General features: G+C 38.6%; 1 protein-coding gene across 5 annotated transcripts in view; it reads right to left on the bottom strand.

The window, feature by feature from the left end:
* Nucleotides 1-813: 813 nt before the first annotated feature.
* Nucleotides 814-24,904, bottom strand: part of zmiz2 (zinc finger, MIZ-type containing 2) — a 24,336-nt gene continuing 245 nt past the window's right edge. The window contains exons 1-21 of one of the 5 annotated variants that reach the window (XM_068706375.1): nucleotides 24,430-24,900; nucleotides 17,943-18,043; nucleotides 16,717-16,834; nucleotides 15,654-15,880; nucleotides 14,566-14,734; nucleotides 13,991-14,194; nucleotides 13,590-13,802; nucleotides 13,048-13,131; nucleotides 12,351-12,528; nucleotides 12,038-12,179; nucleotides 11,833-11,911; nucleotides 10,610-10,741; nucleotides 10,399-10,504; nucleotides 9,372-9,529; nucleotides 9,224-9,291; nucleotides 9,059-9,127; nucleotides 8,734-8,975; nucleotides 6,124-6,239; nucleotides 4,788-4,988; nucleotides 4,181-4,232; nucleotides 2,910-2,997 (exon numbers count right to left, since the gene is read on the bottom strand). In XM_068706375.1, coding sequence (XP_068562476.1) covers nucleotides 2,987-2,997; nucleotides 4,181-4,232; nucleotides 4,788-4,988; nucleotides 6,124-6,239; nucleotides 8,734-8,975; nucleotides 9,059-9,127; nucleotides 9,224-9,291; nucleotides 9,372-9,529; nucleotides 10,399-10,504; nucleotides 10,610-10,741; nucleotides 11,833-11,911; nucleotides 12,038-12,179; nucleotides 12,351-12,528; nucleotides 13,048-13,131; nucleotides 13,590-13,802; nucleotides 13,991-14,194; nucleotides 14,566-14,734; nucleotides 15,654-15,880; nucleotides 16,717-16,834; nucleotides 17,943-17,992 — 2,619 coding nt within the window. In that variant the 5' untranslated portion in view covers nucleotides 17,993-18,043; nucleotides 24,430-24,900 and the 3' untranslated portion in view covers nucleotides 2,910-2,986. Of the gene's footprint in view, nucleotides 2,998-4,168; nucleotides 4,233-4,787; nucleotides 4,989-6,123; nucleotides 6,240-8,733; nucleotides 8,976-9,058; nucleotides 9,128-9,223; nucleotides 9,292-9,371; nucleotides 9,530-10,398; nucleotides 10,505-10,609; nucleotides 10,742-11,832; nucleotides 11,912-12,037; nucleotides 12,180-12,350; nucleotides 12,529-13,047; nucleotides 13,132-13,589; nucleotides 13,803-13,990; nucleotides 14,195-14,565; nucleotides 14,735-15,653; nucleotides 15,881-16,716; nucleotides 16,835-17,942; nucleotides 18,044-24,429; nucleotides 24,901-24,904 lie in introns of those variants that run through there. The other 4 variants (XM_068706374.1, XM_068706373.1, XM_068706371.1 and 1 more) reach the window with 4 other exon arrangements.

Genomic DNA, 24,904 nt, shown 5'->3' on the forward strand with positions numbered 1-24,904 from the left:
ATTTTAGTGGAATTTCTTACTTTTATTGCTATTGTACTTTATTTTTCAATGGTGTCAGTATTATTTCTTTACACTTATTCATTTAGATTCTGTTGTTCATATATGTTTATGTTTATAATATATTTATAAGTTTTTTTATTATTCCGTTGTAATTTTTAATTAAACTTTATCTTAAATGTGTCAAAAAACACCAAAACAGTTGATTTAAATAAAATAAATGGACTAAATAATTCACTCACTTATTGTACTTCAGTGGTGTAAAAGTACACAGTGATTAAAAAATAACGTATTAACAATTAATTAAAATAATATTTAAATTAGCTGAAACAATTAAATTTGCTTCGTTACAAGTAGGTCAGCATTTACATTGTTCATATTTCTTTTAAATTTAAATTGTGTTTGTTGTATTTTTTTCTATTCTTAATTTATTTAATTAAAATATAGTATGAATAACCTCTGTGGCAATAAACCTGATTCTAGTGAAAGTACTTTCTACTTCTCATCTCAAAAGTACTAGTACTTCTTCTGCAGTAAAAATACACAAGCGTGTTTTAATAGGATAATTTTATCCCTTTATCCTCAAACAGGTGATGAAATGAAACCAAGAGAAGTTTAGAGATTTAGAGTCTTACGCTGCTTTTAATGTGAACTATTTAATCTGTAAAGAACGTGATGAATGTAGTGGAGTAAAAGTTTAAATATCTTCCCCTCAAACAGCAACATGTAAATACTGAAGAACAAAAAGCTCATAATGTATAAAGTATCACTTTATGAGACAGTAAATTAAACCAATGAAACGTGTCATAAACAAACTGTTGTCAAATAAAGTGATTTTTAATTCTGAGATTCAGGGACAAGGTAACTGCAGGTACAATGACGATTATGATTAAAAAATAAATAGAAAATAATGGCAATTACAATGTGTTACAAAATATGTGGAATAGTTTACATATTAAAAAACTGGTTTTCCTTCTTTTTTCTAGCAAATTTTGCAGTTAAATAAGTCCATAATTTCCCAAATATAATAACATTGTGTTGATTTCTTGTTGGACCATGACGGTGAACTCATTCATAGAAAACAAACAAACACGTCAGCTTTTTAAAAAGTGGTAATAAGAATATTTCTTCCTCTTTAACTGCGTTGCTCCTCGTCTTCACGTCACGATGTGACCTTTTTACAATTGCTTTATAATTCTTCTAACATACAGTATGTATAACAGTGCCAACGATGATCCATTATCCAACTAAAGAACATTAAAATTACCATGATTAACAATTCATTTGATACACACACGTTCTCTAATGAAAACAGCCGATTACACAGTACACGAACCCAAAGAGCGGATGGGTTATACACGTCCAGAACACCGTTTTTAAAAACATACGAAGAGCTTTCAAATGGCAGAAAATGCCACGACACACAGCCGGACTCATTTACAGAAAGATGTTCCAAAGAGAGAGAGACGGGAGGGTTTTCTTTATATATATATCTCACAGTGCTCCCAAACTTCACCATTTAAAAAAAAAAAAAAGAAAAACTTTTGTACATCTGTTTATTTTTTCTCGCTGCCCTTATCTTACATCAATTTATTGATCCGGTGATATTCTGTACTTCTCTTTCTGTCCGTTAATCCCACGAAAAGATCTAAAATAATACTATTTATTAACTCTGTCCCTTCATCATCATCACACTGTAAACACTCACTAGAGCACCACATGTGGATTCATCCGCCGCTGAAAATAGTCCCCAACAAATGCTCTATTTCCACCAGTTTAGATAAAAATGAATAATGATGTAATTAAGTTCTTTTAAATGGATACTTAATTGATTGTAAAGAGGAAAACTTTCAAATTGACATCAACATGAAGCCATCCCATAATTTATACCTGAAAAGAGCTTAAACTTTCAACTCAACTTCAGTTCCGGAGTTAAATGTCTGTTCCCTTGACTCCTCCCTCCTTGCCTCCTCCACTCTCATCTTAAAGGAATAAAGGCCTTTACATTTTCTTTTTTAAAGCGATTAATTGCATTTAAATATATATTTTTTCATTGTTTTTGTTGTTTTGAATATTTTAGTTCTCTTTTCAACCTTGACGAAGATAGCGCAGACCTTTCACAATAAAAGCCCTAGATATATAATACTCAAACGAGAGTACGTCACACTTTTACGTGAGGAGAGGAGGCGAGGAAAGAAGTCGAAGAGGTACGATCAGAGAAAAGAGAAGAGTCTTTGGTCTTTTAATGGGATTAATATTAATATAGAAGAATAAAAGAGTATCACAAGCTTTTACTTTTAATGCAGTGGTTCCCAAACTGGGAGGTTGCATTAGGAAGGGGGGGGGTAAAATATTACAAGAAAGGATTTTACATCTCTGGGGACTTTAACACAATGTTGAAGATTTCATATTTGAGGTAAACGGTAGAAAGACGGCGATCTACCAAGAATGTGCGTGTGTGCAAGAAAAATGAAAAAAAAAAGGGAGTTTGAGAACCACTGTTGAATTTAACGTTCCATTAACATCCTCACAAACAGCTTCCGTTATCCTCCACCTCAACCACGACCGTCTACGAATTAAATACTGTGTTTAGATCCTTCAGCCGGTGGTTTGTGCTATAGTTTAAAAATGCTGGTCTGCAGAGTTCTGCATCCTGCTGCACGGGATGAAGCTCAAAGTACAGCAGGACGCTTCAAAATAAGATTGACACACACACACACACGCATTTACACACACACACACACACACACACACACACACACACACACACACACACACACACACACACACACACACACACACACACACACACACACACACACACACACACACACAGGAAGTGGGCGTCATCTTCAACCAATGAGGGCGGGGCTACGGAGAAGATGGAGGCGGTCAGTTGTTCTCGAACAGAGACAGCAGGTCGTCGCTGCTGTTGTTGGGGAGGTCGGGGGGGCCGAGGTACGACAGCAGCTCGTCCGGGTTCGTCAGTTCAGGAAGAAGCTTCAACGACAGGCGGAGAGGTTAATGTTAAATTAAAATACAAGTTTACAGGTTTAAGAGTCCGGACTTAGAGGTTAGAGAGAGAGACACTGAAGTATGACGGTGTATTAGAGCCTTAGAGGGAATAAAATAAATTACTACGGAGCCAGAGGAGCCAGTCGTATCATTTATAAATTCTCTGAGATTTATGTTGTAAATTCATGAGACGGAATTTGACAATTTTATGAGATTATATCATATTCATAAATTCTTTGAGCTTTAAGTCGTAGATTTACGAGCAAAACTTGAATATTTTTGGAGACTGTAGTCATAAACCTACGAGAAAAAAACCTCCAAAAACCTCAGATCTAAATCGTAAATTTACGAGACAGAATTAAAATATTCAATTATAAAGTCACATTCTGTAAAAGAAAAAGGATCTGAGATTCTGTGAGAAATAAGAACATTTACGAGACATAACTTGAATATTCTCGGAGATTAAAGTCATCAATTTATGAGATGAAACTTGAATATTCCCTGAGAGTATAAAGTCACAAAATTCGTAACAAAATATTCTGAAATAATCTGAAATGAAAAATACAATTTAAAAAATTAAAAAATTAACACTTTCTCAGACTTTCTCAAATTTAACAATTTCACAATTTGAAATTAAAAAACGAATAAATTCTCGGAGATTAAAGTCACAAATTTGCGAGAGAAAAAACTGACAATTCTCCGAGATTAAAGTCGTAAATTTAAGAGACGAAACTTGAATATTCTCGGAGATTAAAGTCACAAATTTGCGAAAAGAAAGAAAGAAATTCTCTGAGTTGTTTAATGTTTTTTAATGTTTCTACGTTGTTATGTGTGTTTATATGTGGGAAAACTTCTACGCTGCCATCTTGGCCAAGAACCACCGTGTTACAGAGATTACAGATCTCAAAGTGATCCTCTTTGATGAATAAAGATCAAATAGATAAATGAAGTCGTACATTTGCAAAGGAAAAGAAGTGAGAAATGATGCAACACCGTGGTAACGCCAGCCAGGAGAGTTATTTTGGTTAGAAGGTCCTGAAAGATGCAAAACACACTTTTTTTTTCGTCCTTCATGTTCGTTGTTTTTGTGTTATTTTCTGAACATGAATGAATTCTAATATAATTCATATATTTTGCACTCGGCGGCTCACATTACCGCAGTGTTTACCGGAGGTGTTTGTGGTGTTGATCCAACCGTGCAAAGTGAAGTGATGTGGTTCCTTAAGAAAAAAAAAAAAACAATACACAAGTTTTCCCCGAGTTTATTTATTTTTTTTACGTAAATTTGTGAGTTTTTCTCTCATAAATGTAAGACTTTTAATCTGAGAGAATATCCGAGTTATTTAAACAAAATAAAGAGGAAGTTAAAGGAGATTAACTGAAAAGAAAACAAAAAGGAATGCGGCTTTAGTTTGTACAATAATCTGGCAAATAATCTGGTACATGACGCTCCACAAAACATCTAATTGTAATTTCTACACTTTGGGATTTCTTCAGATTAAATTGATATAACTTTTTAAATCAGGGAGATTTAGAGTAGCTGTCAGGTCGAGGTTTTGTTGTCTTTTGACAGAGCCAGGCTAGCTGTTTCCCTCCGTTTCCAGTCTTTAAGGAATAAGTACGAGAGTGGTATCGATTTTCTCATCCAACTCTCAGAGGTTAAGCTAATTTCTTTTAAGTATTTTTAAGAGTTTGATGAACCCTCAATTTACAAACAGATACTCCATAATTCTGAGCTCTTCCCGTCACATGATCAACGGGTCGGTTCCACTCACATCTAGTGCGTGATCGGCGCCCTCCCCTCCGGGGCCTCCCAGAACGAAGGGGCCCTCGCTCTGCAGCCGGGCATTCTGGGTACCGACGTTCCGCTGCGGCAGCGGACTGCCGGCGTCGCCGAGGCCCTGACTACCGTGGACGCCCGAGCCGTGCTGCTGCAGGATGCTGTGGGCGTGTTCGATTCGTCCAGAGTGAGACGTCTGGAGACCAGGAAGAGACACGAAAGAGACAAGAGGATCTTTATTTATTTAATGGTAATAAACAACAACTCATTAGATTCACAGAGGGTCAACACAACGCCTGGAGCTCTTGTTGGTCATTTTTTCTTGAGAGCACCAGAAGCGTGTGACGGCCGAGCGGCTGTCTGAGGCAGCTGGTGTGCGTTTGGTGTGTGAGAGGAGTGTGGGTCTACTTCAGGTTCGGCTAAAGGCTCTTAACTGAGCTCACGGGGCCAGAAGGACGAGACAGTCAGTGCTGGTGACGAATGCAGCGGCACACTGTCAAGAACCTTTAGACCCAACAGGTCCGGGAAGGAAGGAACCGGAACAACAAGGAGTCATCCCGTTGTTCTTTGTGTTTAATGCAGAGACTCTGACGTTAAAATGGATGTGATGAGAGAATGAAAAGGACGTTAAAAAAGATGGTTATCTAATTGTTTTAGAATTAAGAAGAATGTATTAATCGCAGAGCCGGGGAAGGTGGGTAATATTCAGAAAGAAATTCAGAGTTTACGAGGTTAAAAGTGGCAAATTTACAAGACAAAACTTGAATATTTTCTGAGATAATAAACTCAGATTTAAGTCGTGAATTTACAAGAAAGTTTGAATATTCTATGAAATTATAAAAAAAATCACATATTTATAATAAAAAAAACAGAACGTCACTGAGATTAAATCAGAAAAATACAAGACAAAACTTAAATATTGTCTGAGACAAAATTACCAATTTGCGAGAAAAAAACGTTGAAGTTAAAGTCCTAAATTTATGAGACGAAACCTAAATATTTAATTTACTGCAAACACAAGAGGTCCTGAAGCTCCTCTTTCACTACAGTCACTGCTGGTTTTGGTATTTTTGAGGGATTTACTAATTTAATAAAAAAAAAGAAAACTGAACATCCCTCTTCTTCTTCTTCTTCTTTTATCTTCACTGGTTGAGTTTATTTTTACTCTAAGAAAACCTCAGCGCCCTAAGGCTGCTGTCTATTCATACTCAGGCCTTCATTGTGGTCGACTCGTCCATTAAAGGAAGTGAACCGAACAGAAAGGCAACAGAAAAGGGACACGAAGAGGCTTTTATTTTGTTAACGGAGGAGTAAAAAGAAGAGTGTGTAACCTGCTCGGGCTGATAGGGGAGCGGAGGTCCAGAGGACGAGTACTCTCCCAGCGTCGGGGTGCCGGGGGTGTTGGGGAAGTCCGTGAATCCTGATTGGCTGGAGAATCCCTGGCTCCCTAAAATAAAAACAAGTGTTAAAAACAGCTGATTGAAGAACAGCGAGGACGGAAAACGCCTCCAGCTGTGGAGCTTCAGAGGACGTCTTGAACTATCGTTCTGGGTCACCTCCCACCTAAGAGAGGATCTGACTGAGTGTGTGTGTGTGTGTGTGTGTGTGTGTGTGTGTGTGTGTGTGTGTGTGTACACACACACACACACACACACACACACACACACACACACACACACATTATATACAGTGCAGAACGGTCACAAGTACACAGATAAATAGAGATCTTCTGTACCTTGGAGGTATAAAATGTAACTTTTCTGCGTGAAAGTGTCTCTAAACGTCTCCACCTGTTATCTATGTTGTTGAGTTGTGTCCTAAATGTTCCCAACAATAGTCAAACCTGAGAAATCTCTGATTGTTAATCAGAGTAGCGTCATAAACTGACTTTGTGTCCAGTTTAAGACACGCTTTAAGATCTTTTTATCGGTTTTATCTGGATAAACAAGCCGAGTACAATTACTCAAGTACTGTTACTCAAGTACAGTTATTTAAGTACTGTTACTCAAGTACTGTTACTCAAGTACAGTTATTTAAGTACTGTTACTCAAGTACTGTTACTCAAGTACAGTTATTTAAGTACTGTTACTCAAGTACTGTTACTCAAGTACAGTTATTTAAGTACTGTTACTCAAGTACAGTTATTTAAGTACTGTTACTCAAGTACTGTTACTCAAGTACTGATTTAGGGAAGCTCATTTCCACCAGTTTGATGAAAAAATAACTCAAAATACTGAAATACTATGTCAAAGTATTGAGAAGTATTCTCAATATTTTGAGATACTAAATCTTTATGAGGACAAGTTTTTTTTCCATCAGGTTTGAGGTACTCTATAAGCTACTTTATACTTCTCCTCACTACACCTCAGAGGTACATATTGTACTTTTCACTTCACTACACCTCAGAGGTACATATTGTACTTTTCACTGTACTACCTTAAAGTTACTTTACAGATCTTCACATTTCTTATTTTAAGAACATTTTCGTTTCCATACTTTTTCTACTCTACTGTATTTGTACAGTGTAGTATTCGTAGTTTTACAGTGTAGTATTAGTATTTGTACAGTGTAGTATTAGTACAGTGTAGTATTAGTATTAGTACAGTGTAGTATTAGTACAGTGTAGTATTAGTAATAGTACAGTGTAGTATTAGTAATAGTACAGTGTAGTATTAGTATTAGTACAGTGTAGTATTAGTAATAGTACAGTGTAGTATTAGTACAGTGTAGTATTAGTATTAGTACAGTGTAGTATTAGTAATAGTACAGTGTAGTATTAGTACAGTGTAGTATTAGTAATAGTACAGTGTAGTATTAGTACAGTGTAGTATTAGTAATAGTACAGTGTAGTATTAGTAATAGTACAGTGTAGTATTAGTATTAGTACAGTGTAGTATTAGTACAGTGTAGTATTAGTACAGTGTAGTATTAGTACAGTGTAGTATTAGTACAGTGTAGTATTAGTATTAGTACAGTGTAGTATTAGTACAGTGTAGTATTAGTACAGTGTAGTATTAGTATTAGTACAGTGTAGTATTAGTACAGTGTAGTATTAGTAATAGTACAGTGTAGTATTAGTAATAGTACAGTGTAGTATTAGTATTAGTACAGTGTAGTATTAGTAATAGTACAGTGTAGTATTAGTACAGTGTAGTATTAGTATTAGTACAGTGTAGTATTAGTACAGTGTAGTATTAGTAATAGTACAGTGTAGTATTAGTAATAGTACAGTGTAGTATTAGTACAGTGTAGTATTAGTATTAGTACAGTGTAGTATTAGTATTTGTACAGTGTAGTATTAGTACAGTGTAGTATTAGTACAGTGTAGTATTAGTATTAGTACAGTGTAGTATTAGTAATAGTACAGTGTAGTATTAGTACAGTGTAGTATTAGTATTAGTACAGTGTAGTATTAGTACAGTGTAGTATTAGTAATAGTACAGTGTAGTATTAGTATTAGTACAGTGTAGTATTAGTAATAGTACAGTGTAGTATTAGTACAGTGTAGTATTAGTATTAGTACAGTGTAGTATTAGTAATAGTACAGTGTAGTATTAGTACAGTGTAGTATTAGTAATAGTACAGTGTAGTATTAGTAATAGTACAGTGTAGTATTAGTATTAGTACAGTGTAGTATTAGTACAGTGTAGTATTAGTATTAGTACAGTGTAGTATTAGTAATAGTACAGTGTAGTATTAGTATTTGTACAGTGTAGTATTAGTACAGTGTAGTATTAGTACAGTGTAGTATTAGTATTAGTACAGTGTAGTATTAGTAATAGTACAGTGTAGTATTAGTACAGTGTAGTATTAGTATTAGTACAGTGTAGTATTAGTAATAGTACAGTGTAGTATTAGTATTTGTACAGTGTAGTATTAGTACAGTGTAGTATTAGTACAGTGTAGTATTAGTATTAGTACAGTGTAGTAGTATTTTCTACCTGGCCGGTTGTAGTCGGGGGTGTTCCTGCCCCCCCCACTCAGACTGTGGTAGGGGGACGAGGCTGGACCCAGAGCGGCGATCATCTCCATCACGTTGGGCAGAACCATGTGACTCGGGCTGACGGTCCGGCAGCGTTTCAGCACCGGACCGTCGGGCTCCTCCTTTATGTGCAGGTCCGGTTTGACGGGCACCGGCCTCCAGCCGCACACCGGGTCGATGGTGATCTCCTCGTAGTCAGAACTGAGGGAGGACGACGCAGACGGGTCAGAACACTGAGAATGAATCCATTCACGTTAACTCTAATATCATAAAAGCACGCTTACTTCTGGATGTAGACGAGAATCCCGAGCATGTACTGGTCCACCTCCAGCCCTTCTAACAGCGCCGTTTTACTGAGAACCAAACAAACACACACACACGGTTATGTTTCACGCAGAGAACTTCTGGTTCTAGAAAAAGGTGCACTGAGACCTGGATGCAGAACGTACTTGCACACAGGACATCTCCAGGTTCCTCTTTCGCAATTAAGCTGCAGGTAGGACTCCAGGTCGAAACACTACGAAATAAAAGACATCAGTGTGAGTGTGAGAGTGTGTGTGTGTGTGTGTGTGTGTGTGTGTGTGTGTGTGTGTTTACCTGTATGTGTCTGCAGTCGTGCCCTCTGGCCGGCAGCTGGATCCGTCTGAACGTGATCGGACATTTGAGTGAAACTTTGATCGCCGTCTGCTCGACGCCGTCCTCTCCGTTCAGACCTGGAGTCCCGGGGATCGTCCCGCTGCTGAAATTTCTCTTTACTGAAACAGAAACATCAGATTTTCCTTTATCACACGCTCTGTTTAGATGCACATTGGTGGAAGAAGTATCTTTTACTTACGTTAAGATAGAAATACCACAATTTAGAAATACTCTGTTATCAGCAAAACTCCTGCGTTCAAATCTTATATCAAGAAAATGTACTTAAAGTAAAAAAGTACTCACTCTGCAGCTCAAACAGGCTGTTTCATTAATATATATCATTGTTATTAATGTTATTGTTTTGCATGTTCTTATTTTATATGATCATTATATTTAAAAATCATCTGCAAAAGTAACTAAATGCACCTGATAAATAGTAAAAAGTACAATATTTCCTTCTGAGAAGCAGTGGGGTAGAAGTATAAAGTAACGTATATATATATATATATATATATATATATATATATATATATATATATATATATATATATATATATATATATATATATAAAGTAGGATACAGGATAAATGATAGTCTTAAAAACATAGAAACAAGTGTACTTTAGACAATTAAAGATGAATTAGTCAAAAACAATATACAAAATAAAAAGTACTCTGGAGCGACACACTACACAAAAAAGTGAGAAAAATAAATAGATAAATAAAAAAAAGAGGAAAACAAAACATAAAAATTATAAATAAAAAATAAAAGGTAAACATCAATGTTCCTCGACTGCTTTATGTTAATATTCTTAGATTTATTTTTTGTCTCTTTTATTTAGCATGTACATATTTATTTCATCTATTGTCAATTTTAAATTAATTTTAATTTTGTATATTTATTTAGAATTTTTACTTAGAATTTCTCTCTATTTTAATTTTGTTTAAATATTATAATTTATTTCAGATTACAGTGACGTGAACTCACTCTTGGTGATGCAGTGCTCGGCCGGCAGGAGCCTCTTCTTCATCAGACCCTGCAGGACGGACCGCACAGACGGCCGGTGGACCAGCTGCAACACAAACAGGTGGGACTGCAAAGAGACAACGAAAGGAAAAAAGGGTTAAAAATGTGATTTGATGTGTTTAAATGTCAAAGGTAGACATGTGCTGCATTGTGGTAAAGCGAGGCTCCTTACACAGCAGCAGGCGGTCACGGTGATCTGAACCGTGTTGCGCCCCGGCTGACACACCGGCTTCAGGTACAAGGGCTTGTGGGAGGTTTTGTTGTCGCCTCTTTCGATGCACAGAGGAGTCGCATTGACGCTCACCTGAGACGGAAAAAATGATGTCAATTAAAGGACAAGTACGTCTTTACATTATAATTCTACTTTCCCACATATACGTCTTATTTGAGTAAAAAGGTTGTTTTCACATACTCTATATGAGAGTTCAACAACATTAACTTTTAACTCACTGCAGAATATGGAAGCCCATAGTAAACTTTATTTAAACAATTATTGAATTATAATTTTACATGTTTTATTTCGGTAAAAATAAAAAATGATGTGATGCAATTTGTATTTTAATTGTCACGTACTTGTATAAGCGTTCAACCACATTACATTTGAACACACTGCAGCATATGGAAGCTCATGGTGAACTTACATTTTGTATTAAATTATAATTTTCCACATTCGTATTTTTATTTGATTTAAATTTAAAATTAAAATAGTCCCAATATTTGTATGAGCGTTCAAAAACAAGAACTTTATCTCACTGCAGTACATGAAAGCCCATAGTGGACTTTAATGAAATTATTATTAAATCGTAATTTTCCACATAATATGTATGTTTTATTTAAGTTAAAATTAAAATGAATTAGTCCAATTTTTATTTTCAAGTATTTGTATAAGCTTTAAAAAACATGAACTTTAAACTTTATTAAAATTATAAGTTTTAGTAAAAATGTAAATGGTGAATATGAATTTTTCACATACTCGTTTGGGCATTTTATGCCCGTATTAGAATTGAAATGGAAAAGCTGTGAGACATTTAATATTCAATGTCTTACCCTGCTGTACAACATTTTATTTTGAATTAAAACGGGAAAATTAAAATGCACTGTAAACAATGTAACCCAATTTTCCATTTCTGTGAGCAATATTTAAGTAAAAATGTATTAAATTCACGTCAGCACGCTCTGTTGGTGTCTTTAAAATTATCATTTTAATAAAGTCGCTAGGGCCTCCGTCATAGTAACTTATATACATATATGTGAATATGTTTCATACAGGAGGTATAAAAATCTCTACAGTGATGCCATTTCCAACTGAATCAGTCCTCAGAAAAATATCCATAATATAATTTAAGAAAGAACCACCACAAAGACTCAAACTATTAAATGTAAAGAAAAGCTTACTTGAACGGAGGCGGGCCAGTTAGTGTTCATCTGTCGGTCCTCGTGGTGGTAACACTTAAACTGCAGCTCCAGATCAGGCCTGCAGGGGGCGACACAACACAACGGTCAGAGAGAGAGAGACTGGGTGGGGTTATATGAGAGAGACATATAGAATATACAGATTACACATTAGGATAAAAACAGCAGTACTGCAGAGTGGTCCTACCTCAACATGAGTGTCTTGTAGACGGAGTCTCTGAGCTGGAAGGCGTGGTTACTGACGGCCAGGTTGTGCTCCAGTCTGAAGGGCTCCAGCACCACGCCGTCTCGCACCGGGAACGTCAGGCGCAGGTCGTCGCTCGGGTTTCCTTCCACGGGGCAAAACAAGAGGCGGCTTTTTAGGAACTTTACATACATTTGCACAGAAAGCACCAGAGGACTTTCTTAACCGCCTGTTGCTGTCGTTTCTTTAAGCTATTATGCTGCAGAGAGGCAGGTATTTGTTCCGTCTGTATTTTCTTTGCTGTGAGGCGCCTCACCTGTAGAGACCTGCTGGGCGTTGATGTTGGGCTTGGTGTCCTGTGGGAGGTAGGGGGGTTTTGTGTCCTGGCCCGGGGACAGGTAGGGAGGTATGGACGTCCCGGGTGTCATCGGCGGTGTGGGATTCCCTCCCATCGGCGAGCTGGGATATCCGGGCATCACTCCGCCCCGACCTGGCTGAGAGACGAGGAAGAGGACGGAGCGTTTAGAACCTCAAAGCGTCTCATCAGAAGAACACGGAACCCCAAAACACACCGGCGGGATTGAAAAGCATGTTTTCTTCAAACAATCACCACAACCACACCGTCACACATCTCATCTCATGTGTGACGAATGCTTCCATCAGAAAAAGCAACCAAAACTGAGCTTAAAATTGTGATATTTCACCAAAAACATTTTATTCTTCATGTTCTCATTATAACAAAGCGTTCACTTTAACCAGATTGTGTAAAAACATTAAATTGTGAGCTCCTCAGTGAAACTATGAAGTCATGATTGATTCATCTGAGACCAACAGTCATGTGACAACAAATCAGAGAAACTTCAGGAAAGTGAATACGGAGAGGAGAGAAGAGGAGAGGCTGGAAGTAGAGGATGTAAAAATGTAATTAGTTCATAGAGCCTCCATTTTTTTCCCCAAACATCGGTATGTGACGGTAGTAAAACGGGGTGGAGAGGGTTAATAGGAGGACTTACCCCGTTGACCGCGGCCTGTGTGAAGGCGTTGTATCCTCCTGCTCCTCCAGATGGAAGGCTGCCCTGACCGTTAAACGGCTCCGACTGGAGAACACAGACAGGAAACATGAGACTCCAAATACCTGATCCAAATATCTGGACCTCCAAAGAATAGATCTGTGAGCCTGGAGGCTCTCAACAACGTTCACTGCTTAATAATGATGGAAATAGTGGCTGCAGCTATTGATTACTTTCATTATTGACCTGATCTGTCCATTACTTTCTCTATTAAAGCCTTTACATGACGAATAAATGATAGGAATATGTAAAAATACACAACTGCAAATATTAGAAGTCAGGGGCTCTTATTGTGAAAGGTAAGAACGGACTACTGAGCTTCCATGTTAAATAGCTGCCAATTCATTTTCTGTTGATTGATTCATCTCTAGATTATTTATCTCTCACTGTTACATCCTTTAATTCAACTGAAATGTTTAAAAAAAAAAAGACAAAAGTACATGTATAGTTTAATAGTAAATATTGTTGAAGAGGAGGTGGATCACCTTGTAGTACTGAGGAGGGTTGGGCTGGCCTGCTCCGGGGGGGAACTGTCCCGGGTGTTGTGATCCAGAGCTGTACTGCCCCATGAGAGGCATCCGACTGGAGGGGTAGGAGGGTGAGGGGGCGCATCGCTGCTGAGGACCAGAGGGGTACTGAAGAGGCTGGGTGGGGTACCCCGACATCCCACCAGAGCCGTACTGCTGCACCGGGAAACCCTGGAGAGGAGACAACACACACACACACACACACACACACACACACACACACACACACACACACACACACACACACACACACACACACACACACACAAATAGTTACAGAATTGAGTTTATTGAGAATCAGAAGAAACAGATGGGGAGTTCAGCGCACTGTCCCTTTAAGATAACGTAGTGTTACTGACCTCTGAGTGAAAAGGCCGTTTGAGCCCCTGCTGTGGACCAGGATACCCTCCGTGCTGGGGCATCTTCTGAGCCTGGGCCGGGTGGGTCGGATACAGGCCTCCGCTGGAGGGTGGAGGTCCGGGCCTGGAGGAGACCATCCCCGGAGGACCACGTGGGCCCGCATGAGACAGGAACTGGGTGCTGTAAGAGGATGCTCCACCCATCTGGGAGGGGAAAGGGAAGTACGACAGCAGGGGTAAAAATAAAGCTCACTGGGTGTGAACGGTGACGGAAAGAAAACAAGTCCAGGACCTGGATTCATCAAAAACCACTTCAAGGTCTCACACTCAAAGAGAAAGTAGGACTAAAAACAACACTAAAACTTCCACTTACTTTTATTATATATTTAAAAAAAAAAAAAAAAAATAATAATAATAATAATAATAATAATAATAATAATAATAATAATAATAATAATAAATATATATATATATATATATATATATATATATAAATAAAAATACAAAAAATATATAAATATATGTATAAAAAAAAAATATATATATATATATATAAAACATACAAATATATTTACCTGGCCATAGTTCAGCTCCTGGTTCTGCTTCTCCTGTATTGCTGCAACGGTTGCCGTAGCGGTGGCGGTTGCTGTGGCGGCGGCTGCGGCGACGGCGGCGGCAGCAGCCTGAGTGAAGTCTGAGGGAGGACGCACCCCCATACCGGCACCGCCACCGTTACCAGAGTAACTGGGGGGGGGGACGACACGGAGAGGTGAGTGGTGAACTCTGTGTGTGTGTGTGTGTGTGTGTGTGTGTGTGTGTGTGTGTGTGTGTGTGTGTGTGTGTGTGTGTGTGTGTGTGTGTGTGTGTTTCGTCACCAGCATGAGTCAGAGTGGTGGGTGAGAGATGCAATAACCCCCCCCACCCCGCAGAAACAACACCACAAAGCACAGCATTAAAATAGACAACACTGTCACGTGATCAATCTCATTTTGGGTTTTATGATTTGCATTTTCTTTCCACGATCAAAAGAACAGGAAACCCAAAAAATTATTAAAATAAAAAAAATAAATAATAATAATAATAATAGGCGTTAATTCAGTTCTGTAAATTCTCTTAGAATCTTAGATTTAAATATCTTTACTTCCTGGTTGAGACGTATTCAGAGGAAAAAAAGAGGACGTTAGTTTCTAAATCCATCTCCATATTAAATAAATGTAAAATAAAAAATTATATATCTATATATCTATATTGGGGGAAGAAAATAAACAAATGACGTTGAACGTGACCCCTTTCACATTATTATTTAAAAGAAATTTGATAAATAGAATTTTATTTTTAATATACAAAACTGTATTTTTACTGCAGCAGTCAGGTACATATAGGTCTTATTTTTTATACATAAATAAATAAATATAAGCTTTTTCTATTTACACACACACACAAACACACACACACACACACACACACACATTATCCAATTTTCTGTCTTTTTTGTTGTTGATAGTGTATTGTTATTGTTATTATATAGCTTGTTATAATCATCTTTGTTGTTATCTTTACTTCCTGGTTGAGACGTAAAAAAAGGAAGTTAGTTGTCTTTGAAGTTTTCTGCCTTCAAAAAATTCACCATGACATTTGGGAAACAGAGGATGAGCGGACTGACTTTGGGTGAGCAGACGAGGCGGCGTACCTCCCCCCGTAGGCCGAGGCCGGGTTGTAGGCGGCGCTGGGACGTCCGTACATGACCGGCTGGCCGTAGCCTTTGGACACGTCTCCGTACGACTGCTGGCCCATGAACTGGGAGCTCATACCGGGACCCATACCGGGGCTACCGCCGGGCATCATGTGACCACCGGAGCTCTCACCCGGACCCATGGGCGAACCAAACACCTATACGTGGGAGAGGGAGTCAAAGAGAGAGAGAGGGAGTCAGAGAGAGAGAGATAGAGAGAGAGAGAGACAGTTTGATGGTTTATGGTAATAAAAAGCTCTAATGAACCAACTGAGGAGTCAACCCGTTGGTGTTATTTCATAAGAGAAGAAGAGTTGTTCTTCTTCAGCTCCTCCTACTGACGGAGGAGCGTAGGAGTGAGCTTTAAGAGCATCAGACGATTCAGCTCCATTCACAACGTTATCACAATAAACTCAGTTCTCTGGTATTTCTACGACTTCATAAAGACCTCCACGTGAAGTTAACGAGAAGCCTTCAACAACCAAAGTCTGGGTGAAATTATGTGAAACCAATGGAATCAAACAATGAATGAAACTTAAAGTAATAGATAATCTATAGATATTTTTTAATTTACATAAACATAAGCTTTTTCTATTTGCACGCACGTGTGCGCGCACGCACGCACGCACGCACGCACGCACGCACGCACACACACACACACACACACACACACACACACACACACACACACACACACACACACACACACACACACACACACACACACACACACACTCCAATTTTCTGTCTTTTTTATTGTTGATATTGTTTTATTGTTATTATTATATATCATATAGCTTGTTAAAATACTTCATATTTTATGTGTATTAATACAATATTGTGATATTTTAACATTATTTAAATGGTGGCTTCAAAGGGTTTTCTGTGTGATATTATTATTATTATTTATTTTTTAATTGTGCAAATAAGCTGCTTTTGCATCGTTCCAGCAGATAAAACATGAGGAATAAAAGAATAAAGAGACATGTGTTACCTGGCTGTGTGTGGGATTGGTCACGCCCCACACTGTGGTTACTACAGAGAGAGATCCTGGGTGCTGATTGGTTCCTGGTTGCCAGGAGACTGGGTCATTCAGGAAGGGGCCGTCGCTGCTGCAGAGAGACACGAAGCAGAGATACTGCGACAGTTAAAGGAAGCTTCAGGAGGAACGTATCACAGACGATGCTTTTTATTGTTTCCTCTTTATTTGTACTGCAGCAGCAGAGTAGAAAGGTGGATAATACATATAAGGTATATAAAACATCGTCCTTCTCTCGGTGAGCCAACGATTAACCTGAACATGGTTTATTGATCCGACGGTTGAGGTTACCCTCCGCTTCCTCCTTCTGAACCTCAAACAGGAAACTACTGTGAAAACCACATTAACCCCCCGAAGCCCGAGCAGCTCCTGGTTCACTCAAGGTGTCTACGGCCGGCATATTAGGGGCCATTGTAGGTAATAAAAATATTATTAATAATAAATAAAAGACAGGTGAGGGAGGGAATATTTGGGATTAAAGTGGGGAATCGGAAATTGAGTTGCTCCCAAAAAAGTAATACTACTTCCTGTCCTCTCAGATATTTAAAGAGGTATAAGTTGGTGTACCAATAAAAACAAAGTGGGAAAGAAACAGACCGATGAATTGACGGAGCGATCGATGATCTGGTTTGTGACGCTCGGTTGGAGGTCTGCACTTAGCCTCATGCTGCTGTCAAATAAAATGCTGTAAACTGTGGAACCAGTCTCAGTGTAGTCCTGATCCTCTATACAGACCCAGATCCTCCAGCAGAGACCGGTCCACCGTGGCAGTAAAATGAGAGGTTTTCTAAAAGGGACTCTCCGTTGGTTAGCCGTTAGCGGTGCTGCTAACGTTACTAGCTCTCCTCCTGTTGGTTTAAACACTGATTGGTTGTTTACAATGAAACATTATCAGAGATCAGAGACTAGAAACACATGTTCTACTGAATACTGGAGGAGAACCATCGTCAGGAAAACTTTATTTACACTGTGATGTTTAATGTTAAACTGTGGAATTAATCCACGGTCCACACACAAACTTACAGGCCCCCCTGGGATCCACAACAAAACCATAACAAATACAGGGTGTCACATGGTTCAGCTGAGGACACGGAGCTTAATGTCAGTGTGTGTGTGTGTGTGTGTGTGTGTGTGTGTGTGTGTGTGTGTGTGTGTGTGTGTGTGTGTGTGTGTGAGTGTACCTTTGTGGATTGGGAGGCAGGGAAGGTTTCATGGAGTTGAGGGGGTTCATCGGATGAACGGGGGGATCATTCGAGAGCCCCCACTGTCCTCAAGAGGATCCCTGAGAGGAAGAGGAGGAAGAGGAGGAGGAAGACACAACACATGAAAAAAGACGGTTACTTAGAGCTCATTTGCTGCACAGCAACAATTCATCATCACCATAGCCCACACCGTGTGCACAAAAGACACAGCGCCCTCCCACTCAGAGCCACTTTAATCTGTGTGTGTGTGTGTGTGTGTGTGTGTGTGTGTGTGTGTGTGTGTGTGTGTGTGTGTGTGTGTGCACATCAAAACGTTAGCCTATCACTATGACTGCTGTAGCTCTGATACCTCTCACAGGAGGAGGAGGGGGTGGTGGTGGAAGCTAAATTTAGCTCTCTGATTTCAAAAGGAATTTAAGAGAACAGAGATGAGAGCAGACTCTTCTTCTCTCGGCAGCACGCCGACGTACAAATCAGTCGCAGGAGGAATCCTCTTCTTCTGACATTTTTTTTAAATTTTAACGCCATGTTTGTTTTTTATAAATCTGCCACAGGTTCTCTCTATTTATCCTCCATATCTCGTCTCCATCGCTAATCATTTTCCTTTATCTAACAGTTGACATGCTAACACACGCCCGCCCGCCCTCCCTCCCTCCCTCCCTCCCTCCCTCCTCCTCCTCCTCCTCCTCCTCTCATTTCTTCCTCTTTGGTTTTTGCAGATTTGGGTCACATCTTGTGGAGGAGGGCTGCTGCATTAATCACATGACCGGCTCTACCTGAATTCCCTCCTATCAAAAGGCTTCTTCATCCTCCAGACGGCACCTTGTACCGTCCATCACAAAGAGGTTTGTTAAGACGTCTGTCTGAACAGACTGTACCTGCAGCAAAGACACTCCGTTCTCTTCCTTTTTAACTTCCCGACCTTCTCTTTACTACTCTTCCTCTTCATCCAGCTCACACACCAGAACACTCCACCAACCCTCAGCTGACCCTCTGCTTTCAGCCGCCACAAACGCTGCTGTGTTTCAACCGATTCAAGCATTTATTGTGAAAGAAAACAGATAAAACAAATAACACAGAACGTGTGGTTCAAGTTTTGTTGCCCACATTCATTTATTTCCCTTTTTGAATAATACAAGTTGAATTTCTTTGATAATGTATTTTGCAAAAATTAGAAAACGATGGAATCTATATATATTTAACATGTTTTCTAAGTTCCCACGAGTGTTTTTAACCTGAACCCTCTGATGATTGGTTTACACAGAACCATCTGAGAAGCAGTCATTAATAGAAACTGTTTCTTTAAAAAGAAAAAATACTTGTCAAGTGATTGGATGAACCGCCTGTCAATCAAACTCTCATTGAAGCGAGTCGGACAAAGAGAGAAAACATGTTTTGCATCCAGAAAAATGTTCTAACAGAACTAATGCTAATGTAGCATCTACGCTAACCTCCTCAGGATCCACCATTGTTGCTTAGAACACACACACACACACACACACACACACACACACACACACACACACACACACACACACACACACACACACACACGAAGCTGATTGCTCAGACATTCACTGCTTCCCAATTAAAAAAATGAAACGAGACACGTAGAATAAAGAAAATCATAACATCTTTGATTTGTTTGGTTTTCGTCTCGGAAGCTTTCGGCGAACACGATGAGTTCAAGGATCGTCGTGAAGCTGACCGCTGACAGCTTCTGGAGATGAGTAATGGTGTCATTTTTGGTGATTTTTTTAAAATAAAAACATGCTTTTCAAACCCGTGGGGGGCTTTTGGGTTCAGAAGGTTTTGAGGTAGCTGCTATAAAGATTTCATTTGAGGAAAAAGAGAACAATGATAACGTTTTATCAGGAGAGACTTTGTCTGTGATACAGTAACATTAAGCAGCGTTTACACCTCAATAATAATAATAATAATAATAATAATAATATGTGATTATGAAACACTTTAAACATACGTTTAGTAATCAAAGCTCACAGTTATTAACACTAATCCAGACTCACTGAAGCCTCTGTAGATTTGTTTAAAGCTGCCGATTACATCTGGAGCCACAGGAAGCTGTAATCAGGTTCAGTTAAGCTCAGGAATCAATTCTAGTCTGGAGGAAAACAGAGAGAACTGTTCAAGTATGAACAGAAAGATGATGAAATACTCCATCCAGTAAAGACACACAAATACACTCATCATGTATTAGCTGTCAGTCAGAGCGTCGTGTTGACGAACCGGAGGCTCTTTATTATCAAGTACTTCAGCTCACGAGTACTTTCATTCCATTCTACTTAATACTTCTACTCCACTACATCTCAGTTGTACTTTTTACTGCATCACATTTAACTGTATTTGCTAGTCATTTTGTATATAAAGAATACAATTAAATAGGAGGCATTGTTATTGATTAAACTCCCCAAAATGAAAGATGAAACGAGACGGCGATTCATTTATCGACAGAAATTTCAAAATATTTTGATAACTTTAATGCTAAAGTGTAATTTTATGGTTCCAGCTTCTCAAAAGTGTTTTGTTCATTTTCGATTTACTTGTAACAAAGTATTTTATGGCGTTGTATTAGTACGTATACTCAAGTATCTGAATACTTCCTTCACCACTGCATTTATTGATTAATTAACAAGTAATTGATTCATTAAGTTAAGGTATTTTATTGGGTGAAAATACCAAATCTTTCTTCGGGTAAATGGCAGCAATTCTTGGATGGCAACAACTTTCTAACATATTAAAGATAGGGACAGAAAACGTACACGAGAGACTAATGCACAACAAATTAAATACATTTGTTTTGAAAGTATCTGATAAAACACACACGACTAATAAAGCTTTTATTCTTGATGTCACATTTTCATTATTAATTTGACGTTTAGCTGCATAGTATCTGAGTTTACCAAACATAAAGATGACTAAAAATTCAGTTTCGGCAACTAAAAGCTGACGCCTGGTCACCTGGGAATGTGAAGCTTTAGTCTGTAAGAACTTTTGGAGTGTTGGTCGGACAAAACAAAGACTCTTAAAGACGTCTTTTAGGATCAGGAAAATGTTTTCTCTCAAGGAGAATGTGTGAGTGAGTTACTACTAAACGTGTTGTCACAGTTATTATTGTGCAGAATTATTTCGAACACTGTCGCCTCGTTTTCCCCTTCAAAATAAAAGTCCTGCTCCTCTATAGAAACAGAACCATCATGACTAGAAGTAGAATGTTTTTAGTGCACAATAACACAGTTATGATGACATAGATCTGCAAGTTGAATATCAAGTGTCTACAAGTGTTACCAATGTAGGGGGAAAAAATGGCAGCTCTATGTGTTATAAATATTAAACTATTCACATGTTTCAGCCTCTCCCCTCCCCTCCCCTCTCCTCTCCCCTCTCCTCTCTCCTCTCCTCTCCTCTCCTCTCCTCTCCTCTCCTCTCCTCTCCTCTCTTCTCCTTTCCTCTCCTCTCTCCGTGTTCACTTCCTGAAGTTCAGTCAAAGTTTCTCTGATTTGTTGTCACATGACTGTTGGTCTCAGATGAATCGATCATGACTTCATATTTTCACTGAGGAGCTCACAATTTAATGTTTTTACACAATCTGGTTAAAGTGAACGCTTTATTATGATGAGAACATGAAGAACAAAATGTTTTAAGCTCAGTTTTGGCTGCTTTTTCTGACGGAAGCGTTCGTCACACATGATGTGTTCAAGGACCGTCTGATAGACAACAATCTGACGATAATGACTGTTTTTATAGCTTCTGGCTCTGATAAACGGTGCCGTTTTGGCGACTGTTTAAAGAAAACATGCTTTTCAATTCCGCCGACGGGTTTTGGGGTTCAGAAAGTTAACATATACATACATACATACATACATACATACATACATACATACATAAATACATAACAATATGAAACAAAAGTAAATATTTGACCGTTTTGTGAGAAATAAACGTTAAACTAAAACTACAGAGAGGTGCTTCTGTAGTTTTGCTCGTCCTCAGTCGTATGAATGGGGTGGACAAAATGATAGGAACACCCGTCAGTCAAAAGAGACAATTAACACACTGGAACTTTTCTCTATTTGACAATATTTTCTGTTTAAAAACAAATCACCAAAACATTTAAAATATAAGCAGACACATTTTCTGCCAATCGACTAATCAGCTAATCGTTTCAGCTCTTATTTAATATTCAACACTGTGGCACACGCACATGAAAAGAGCACGGATGAAAACACACTAATGGATACCATCAGTTCAGTTCAGAGCTGCTCGTACCTCCTCACAGTGACGTCTGGAGAGTCAAAGTGTGTCTGTGAATGAGGGAGCCGGTGCAGAAGACCACCGGCTGCTGGATGAACACATCCCATTCAACACCACCGGCTCACCGGGTTGATCTCTGTGCACCTGCTTTTAATAAAGCGCTAATTAGAAGTCTCAATGGATCGGAGAGATTACCGATTAATAGCCTCTTAACTACAGCGGAGCAGCCGTCAACATGAGACATTAATACCGCAAACAATAAAGACTGAAGAAGAAGAAGAAGAGGCTGGAGGACCGATTTCATGTTCTATGTGTGTAGTGGTGGAACTACGTTTACTCAAGTACTGTACTTAAGTACAATTCTGAGGTACTTTTTACTTCACTACATCTCAGAGGTAAATACTTTTTACTTCACTACATCTCAGAGGTAAATACTTTTTACTGTACTACATCTCAGAGGTAAATACTTTTTACTGTACTTCATCTCAGAGGTACATATTGTACTTTATACTGTACTACAACTCAGAGGTACATATTGTACTTTATACTGTACTACAACTCAGAGGTACATATTGTACCTTTTACTGTACTACAACTCAGAGGTACATATTGTACTTTTTACTGTACTACAACTCAGAGGTACATATTGTACCTTTTACTGTACTACAACTCAGAGGTACATATTGTACCTTTTACTGTACTACAACTCAGAGGTACATATTGTACTTTTTACTGTAGTACATCTTCTCTGTATTATCATTGATTAAACTAACCAGCAGCATACAAAGTCATTAAAATGAGCTGCAGCTGCAACATTTAAGTGAATGCATCAATAGTTACAATACAATATACAGTATATATATATATATTATTTCACATAATGTGTACTTTTACTTTTGCTACTTTAAGTATACTTTGATGCTAATACTTTTGCATCGGTAAGATTTTGAATGCAAAACTTAATACATTGTAGTAGTACTACTTAGGGTAAATACCTGATTACTTCTACCACCACTGAATGTGTGCAGCATGGTGTGTTCTACAGGTGCCTGGTTTAAATTATCAGGATCAAGAATTGGGCTTGAAATTTAAGCAAAAACAATCATAAATACAGTGTACAATAAGAACATCAGGCCAACAGCTGTACTATAATAATAAAGTCCTCATTTACATCACTTTACTGTGTGTGTCTGAAGAGTTTCAGATACAAAGGTGCACAAATCATGTATATATATATATATATATATATATATATATATATATATATATATATATATATATATATATGCATCCTCAGTCTGCAGTTTCAGTCTTCATAACCACCTTCTTCAACCAAGACTTCACACAAACACTGACCCAAACTAACTCAGCCTGGCTTCCAGCCCAAACAACATGTTATTGAGCCCATGATACATCCAGGAAGTCCTGTCCTAAAGGGGGGGGGGGGGGGGGGGGGCACTGACTACTACATGAACACACATTGCAATGCAACAAAATCCAATGCATATTAAAACAAAACTGTTGTGTCTGACATGAAGCACCCAGGCTGCCAAAAACACGCAAAAATTCCCTTCAGGATGTGGTGCAAAAAAATCATGCAAATCACCTCTACCTGCTATAACACTGCTGCTGCTGCTGCAACAATAAAATAAATAAATAAATAAAAAACATGCTGCAGAACAAAGCGGTGTGCATGCATGCTGTGTGCAGCCCCACTCTTTCTCTCTCTCTATATATATATATACTGTATATACACACACCTCTGTATGAAATACATCACTACAAACACACACACAAAATAAGAGAATAGCAGATGTTTTGTTTCACCTACCTGAGCTGAGCTGCTTAATGAACGCAGATGTACTGATTATAAGTATAATTCTGAAATAATAATAATATAAATGTAGTATATAGGTGATAATGCAGTGCCTTAAGTTTGAATAATCTATCTGGTTAGTGCCAGTGACTAGAAATAAGAGCTTATGTGGAGGCTCTTTAACACGCTGCTGCTGCTGCTGCTGCTGCTGGCTGCACCGTTAGCACCGTTAGCTTCGTTAGCTCCTGGAGGCTACTTAGCCAAAACTGTAACGTTAGCTTGTTTCTTTTACGTTAGCTTTCACGGCATCGTAAGAGCTAGCGTATCGAGCTAATAACTAGCTTGATTAATTAACTACTAGTAACCTTAGAGCTTTACCTTTTTCTGCCCGACTCCAGCTGCCACAACGACGAAGAGCCGTTGCTGCTCGATCGTAAACGGTTAGCACACACACACGGATAGCTAAGCTAAACTATGCTATGCTAGTGTCGCAGTCCCCGGCTATAGCAAGACACGGCTGCTCGATCACCGCGTCGTCGAGCATGTTAATAATATATATATTTTTGTGTTTCCACACCCCCGGACTGTTGAGGAGTAAGTAGACTATAAATAAGAAATATTATTCAGCTGTTTTTTTATGTATTGCCACCTATAAACAGTAGCTAACAAACTCAGCTAACATTAGAGTAAGCTTGTCTGGGCTTTTTTTGTGTGTGTGTGTGTGTCGGAGGGGGGGACAGGAAATAACCTGGCAGCTCAAATACCTTCCTCATTGCACAATCACCCTCATAATATATTCATGAGATCACAGAGAAAGGCATTTCTCCTCCTCCTCCTCCTCCTCCTCTTTTTC

This window comes from Cebidichthys violaceus, unplaced genomic scaffold, assembly GCF_023349555.1.
Source record: "Cebidichthys violaceus isolate CVI_PGR_0920_01 unplaced genomic scaffold, fCebVio1.0.p SCAF_12, whole genome shotgun sequence".
NCBI lineage: Eukaryota > Metazoa > Chordata > Actinopteri > Perciformes > Stichaeidae > Cebidichthys > Cebidichthys violaceus.